A 6,000-nucleotide genomic window follows, 5' to 3' on the forward strand; every position below is an offset into this window, starting at 1 on the left:
ACCTCTAGAAGACTGATCCAATCAAAAAAAGTCTTCTTTCCTTGTATAGGTGTAACACGGGCAAATATGCTGAGGTGGCCACAGTTTGCCTGAGAGCCAACTTCATCACTGCTGAGTCTACTACAACTGCTTCCTGTTGCTTGCCCTGCACTGGCATTACAGCTGCACTGCCTCTATTATGCTCTGTAATCCTCACTGTAGTCACTGAGGGCACACCATTGTCCCCGCTTGATACACTGTGAGGGCCCTCACTTCTCTGTGGAATAAAAGCACGAAGCAGACATTGGTGAATCCACGCAGGGCTCTAAAACAGCGATGTGCGAACATTAAAGATGTCCGGCCGACGGCATTCAGCTGGACGCCTGGCTCTCACCCTACCTGATCGAAGCACATGTGTGTAGCCTCATTAAGTGCAGCAGTTACTGTGGGTGGCAAGGTTAAAGCGATGAAATGCCTGGGGTCCAACCGAGCGTGACTTAAACAAAGCCCTTGGCCTGGACAAGAGGCCAACTTCATGCAGCTCACAAGAGAGGATGAAGGGGGGGCCAAAAAAAAAAAACCTTCATGAACTCGGAGTACCCAACAACCCAATTGCACCACACTGCCATCTGTCCACAACAGCCAATCAACTGATGAAAAGGACAAAGAGTGATATCATACCTAACCTGACGATTGTTAATGTGCACTGAAGTAAAGCACTTGAAGTGAAGGATGAGAAAATCTAACAAACGGCTCCGTTCTTTCCCAAATCTCAACCTGGCTGCTCCAAACTCCAGTTTCCTACAATACAGTTGCATTAAAATGAATTAACTGAAACATTGCTTCATTTTCTACAAGTTTCACTGGCAATACAATCTCCTAGCTTTGGTATTTCAATGAATCTCATCAAGAATGACAAAAAAAATATCCCCCATTAGGTCTAGGAACATGTAGGCCATTTAGTATTCATTTTATCAGAATGTCAGAAAATAAAAAAGGAGTAAAAAGGTAACCGAGTCCTCAAACTTGAAATGGCACCAGGTTTACATTTCAATGTCAACAAGTGCTGTTTTCAAGTAGGAGTGATTTCAACCAGTAAGATGAAACTAATCTGGCTCCGAGCATTACTGCCAACTTAGTGCTGCCATAGTGTGAACATAAACAGAAACCTTTGTCTTTTTAAAAAAAAAAAAAAAAAAGGTGTGAGGCGCCAGTGTCTAAGTGGAGAGCAAATAAAAAATACAGACCATATCAAATTGCATGCTACCCTGCTGAGAGCATTGTTTTACTGGCTATTTGAACATAGGAAAAACACAAATCTTAAGTGATCTGTTCTGCCCCAGAAGTAACACGCATTAAAAAAAATGAGGGAAATCGTGCCCTGATCTTCCAGTTCTTTCACTTATTCAGACTGTTTGAGGCCACCACTGTGCACAATGCTTGAAATTACAACAAGAACTTCCATCAGGATTGAGGTAAAAATAGCCTTGATGTAATTGGACACACACATACCAGCGGACTGTGCCTTTCACCCATCAGGCACAGTAGAGGAGTTTGCGGGCCAAGCTGTGGGGCCAGTCAGTCTGTGCACAGTCCTGCTTTTTTTCACTACACCGAAATGTGCTCCAGCATGGCAAATCATATCTCTCACAGAGCTACAACACTCCCACAGGCCTGTCAGGCCCATTTATTTACTCTACGAAGAAGAGCTGACACTTGAGGAAACCAGAAAGTGGGTTTTCACTCTGTAACTGTGCAACATGAGCAGCTGCAGGGGGGGAATGTGGGGAGAATGCAGCTCACAAAAAAAACTTTTCATTTCAAGGGAAAAATATTTATTAGGAACATTTTAAGAATGCTTCATAAAAACGCTCCAACTGATTTATTAGTAGATAATTCAGTTTTAAAAAGGGGGGAAAATAAACTAAAATGGATCTTTCTCCTGAAAATATTTCATTTTAAAACACTTTTTGTGATTTGCCACTGAACACTGAGGTTTTATGGATTATCTAACAAGTAGTTTAAACACTATTTAGACAGAATAGACAGGTCTGGACCTGATGGAGAGAAAAAAAAAATACCTGCACCTGGTTAATTGGCGCAGATAATGAGGAGACCAGGGGGGTCCCTTCCTCAAAAGGATCATTCACAGAGAGGTAACAACCAAAAGAGAAACTCGTTCTTTGTTTGTTGTGCTTTCTATCCACTTTTTGTGGAGTGTGATTGACTGACGGACAGTAATTGCACACAATTGCCCTGCAAACACACACACTCTCTCTCTCTCTTTTTCTTTTGAAGGAGCGCGTCGGGGGAAACACAGAAGTTTTTTTTTTTAAGTCTCCAACTCACCGGCCAGGCAAAACTGAAGGGCAAAACTATCCTGGATTTGTCATTCCTGACAGAGCTCTTGAAAGAAAAGGTATTCCCTCCGAGGACAGGCGTAGATCCCATTCCGAAGCTGCAGGGCCCTGCAGCAGAAACTCTCGACTGGTATTCCTTCAGGCAAACTTTAAAAAAAGTATCGCACTCGTCCCGTGTGCACTTTCTATCCGCCGTGTTCCGTGTGCCATCACAACACATGCCGTTCAGCAGCTCTCCGTTCACATTGTGCATCGATAAGATTTGCAACTCGAATTGTCCTGATCCCTCTGACACCTGTTGGAGACAGAACAGTGAATGCAATGGAAAACTTTAACCTCCTTTTTATACGGGGGAGAAAAAAAAAAAAGTTTGCAGTACTAAACGTTTTGCTGTACATTATCTGCACTTGTGCAAGCAGGCGACACATTTGTGCATGAGGCATTGTTACATGTAATGTTAGCATAGCGGCGCGCACATGCAATCAAAGTGCATCCAAACAGCTGAACTGAGTGACCCTTCCCCCGCTGGTTTCCCCCCCACCAACCACCTCTAAAGTCCTCCACACAACTCACCTTCGCGAGAAAGCAGAGTAAAAAGGCAGCAACGACTGAGCCCCGTCTCAAAATCATGCCTCCGGACTGCTGTTGCCACTCGTTTGTTACTAGTCGTCTGGCCGACACACGGCACCAGAGCTCTCCTCTGGTTTAAACATGCACGAGTGGGGAAACAACACTCTGATCAGCGGAGCACAGGTTCCCGATTCATAGAAGACCTCTTCCTCGTATGTCCCCTCAACCTCTCCGAGACTCTGCTCTTCTTCCTTTATCCGACAGTTTCCACTTGTTGTGTAGCATAAAGTTTTTTTTTTGTTTTTTTTTCTTCACACAGTGGCCATGCGGCAGCCGAGCCCACTGCTGACTGACTGACTGACTGACTGACTGCTGGCCCGAGCTGGAGCTGGCTACACAAGTTCAACAGAGAGGGAGTGTCTGCAGAGCCCCGAGCCTCCATATTCATGAGCAGGGAACAGTGAGCCCGCCCCTCTTTCACATTATGAGGATAATGACTCCAGATTGCTTGCAAGGACTCCTTGGCAGGGATTTGGTGGAAAATAAAAGTGGGAATAATCTATGACCTGTAGTCATATTGATAATCGTAAGTCATCACAACCACAAACCCTAAACATAAATTCATTATATTTTCAGACAAGCATCAAGTTATGCCTCTCCATATCTTCTTACATCCTGCATTAGCTGCACACCATACTCACCACAGTTTATACTATTATTTTACCCCATAAAGATTTATGTCTGCCTAAAAGGTGGGTAAACTGAGTTTAGCAATTTTTTTTCTCTCTCCTCTACTTTTGGTCCATTAGATAACTCACTAAATCATCTGGATTGCAGAATGAGCATCAAGGCCAGTAGTTGAGTCAAGGGCATTTTTTGTTGAATGCTCGGTATGTCAGACATCTTTCCTCGTGTAATGCAAGCCTTGGATGAAAAGCATTGAATTACATCGTAGAACAATGCTCAATTTCTGCACATTTTCAACCGTGTTGAAGCAAGAATACTTTAATATCTGGAATTTGAATAAACCATGAATGTGGAACGCTAACAACATGAGGAGTGCACACAACAGTGCCCCAGAGTGGCAGACCTGCAGGTTTTTTACGCCTGCCTTAGAGGAATGTCACACGTTTTAAATGACTTGCAATCTAAGGGTGTTTCAAACAATCGACCTCTAGTTTATGCCAGGATGGAATAAAACCCCTCCTGACCAGATTTCTAGCTTAACACAGACAAAATAGGGTGACAGATTGCTAAAGATATTATTTCCCTAGAATCCTTTTGGTGTCTTAGGGCAATTGCGGCCGGCTGTACACCTCTGCAAGAAGGTAATCTGTGAACTGGATCAGTGACTACACACACACACACACACACACATATATAGCCACACACACAGAAACATTCATTTGAGAGGATGGGAACCCCCTCTGCCCCCGTGGTTAGTGATTTGTGAGGACCAATTACACAGGTCAGTCAATGGGTCGCAATCAGGGAAACACAGTTGGGAACTGCGGCATTGCATAGAGAGGGCCGTATCAATCAGTAACTATGTAATGTTTCACCATTACACTTTATAGCCGTTTATGAGTGTCACACTCTCCCGTATGCGTTTGTACCTGATAAGCCGACAGGTCATGCATTTTCTCACTATTCTTTTCAGAAAATGTACGCGTAACCAAGGTCTACTTCAGTGTTTTCACTGAAGCAGCAGAGCAAACAGCTTATCTTATCTTTAGTTTAGATGCCTCAGTGACACAAAGATGTGTCCGGTAGCTTCTGCAGGGAAAGCCCTATGTGTATTTGTCTTGAAATAACTTGTTTATTAGTGATAGTAGGTGTAGTGAGGTATTATATTTAAAGAGGGAAGCTTCTAAGTGTTATTTCCACCATCTTGAATCACTGCTGTCAATATTCAGCTGTCACGTTTCCTGTGGTTGAACTTCAAGATGAAAGGTACGGCTTCCTCCTTGCCCGCCTCAGTCACTAAACTGATAGACATCTCAGGTTACAGGCCTCACTGAAATACTCTCTCAGGGTAATTAGGGTTAATTGGAGAAGTTTTTAACCCCAGGGGGATTTTTTTTTTGCCCTTAAGGCAAAAGCCAAAATTGAGTCTAGAGATTATAGATGGTTTGAGGGGGGGGATGTTCGTCTGCAGTGCCCCCATGACCTGCCCAGAGGTGATGCTTGTGTTTGGGATGGGGACAGAGGTGGGAGTGAGTAGTGGTGGTGGTACTGAACACATACTGAGACATATAATATAATCCTGCTAAACTATTGGTCAGAAGACAGATAGATTTTGATAGCCTGTTTTTTTTTAGAGAAAATGTCTAGTATTCATATATATATCTTATCAACCAAAGTGTTTCTATCTGTTTTTACAAATTTACACAAAATGTACACAAAAGTGGCATTTTTAATGTAGATATCCTCTGTATATAGTTTTTAAAACTACATTTTACAGAAAGGACAAACTTTATCTATCTCTTCCACTTGACTGTCAGTCTACCCCATTATATCATTTATCTAATAGGTATCCAAGCTGCGTGTTCACTGTTCCTTATAAGCGTGGTCTGTAGTCGTCATGGAGCACAGACAGGGTTTCTCCTCTGAGGCCATGGTGCTAATCTCCTGCAGCCTTAATGTGATTATGGTAATGATCACACAAATGACCCCTGGGCTTTGGGGGATCCGTGGTTCACACATCCTCACACAGCGGCAGCACAGGCGCTGTGACTCCACCGAGACCACCAGACTGAGCCAGTCCTGGTGGCCTGCCCCTGTTCTTCTGTCCTCGCTGGGCTCGGAAGAGTAGAGTGAATGACCAAATAAATTCCAGCCAGCAACAAAAGAGCTGAACAGCCATGAGAGAGATGGATATCTTTTGTTGTCTGACACTCAATGCCGTATTCCAATCCAATTACCTCAGCCTTTTGCTACCCCTCCTATCGCAGTGCATGGCATTGAAGCCTGCCTGAATTCAGACTCGGACCCCTAACAAGAATGTGGTGGATTAGGTGCTTAGTGAGCATTCCCTTCCCCCCCTACCTTTACTAAAATCTGTGGTGCACTCTTAAAAAGATTTACAACT

The 6,000-nt window shown here is 43.6% G+C and overlaps 1 protein-coding gene across 2 annotated transcripts in view; it reads right to left on the reverse strand.

Annotated features, from left to right (window-relative positions):
* Positions 1 to 3,293, reverse strand: part of jag1b (jagged canonical Notch ligand 1b) — a 27,772-nt gene extending 24,479 nt beyond the window's left edge. Inside the window, exons 1-2 of one of the 2 annotated variants that reach the window (XM_051375206.1) lie at positions 2,913 to 3,293; positions 2,329 to 2,634 (exon numbers count right to left, since the gene is read on the reverse strand). In XM_051375206.1, coding sequence (XP_051231166.1) covers positions 2,329 to 2,634; positions 2,913 to 2,969 — 363 coding nt within the window. In that variant the 5' untranslated portion in view covers positions 2,970 to 3,293. Of the gene's footprint in view, positions 1 to 1,491; positions 1,623 to 2,328; positions 2,635 to 2,912 lie in introns of those variants that run through there. The other variant, XM_051375224.1, reaches the window with a different exon arrangement.
* Positions 3,294 to 6,000: the final 2,707 nt, after the last annotated feature.

Source organism: Dicentrarchus labrax, unplaced genomic scaffold (assembly GCF_905237075.1).
Source record: "Dicentrarchus labrax unplaced genomic scaffold, dlabrax2021, whole genome shotgun sequence".
NCBI classification, from domain to species: domain Eukaryota; kingdom Metazoa; phylum Chordata; class Actinopteri; family Moronidae; genus Dicentrarchus; species Dicentrarchus labrax.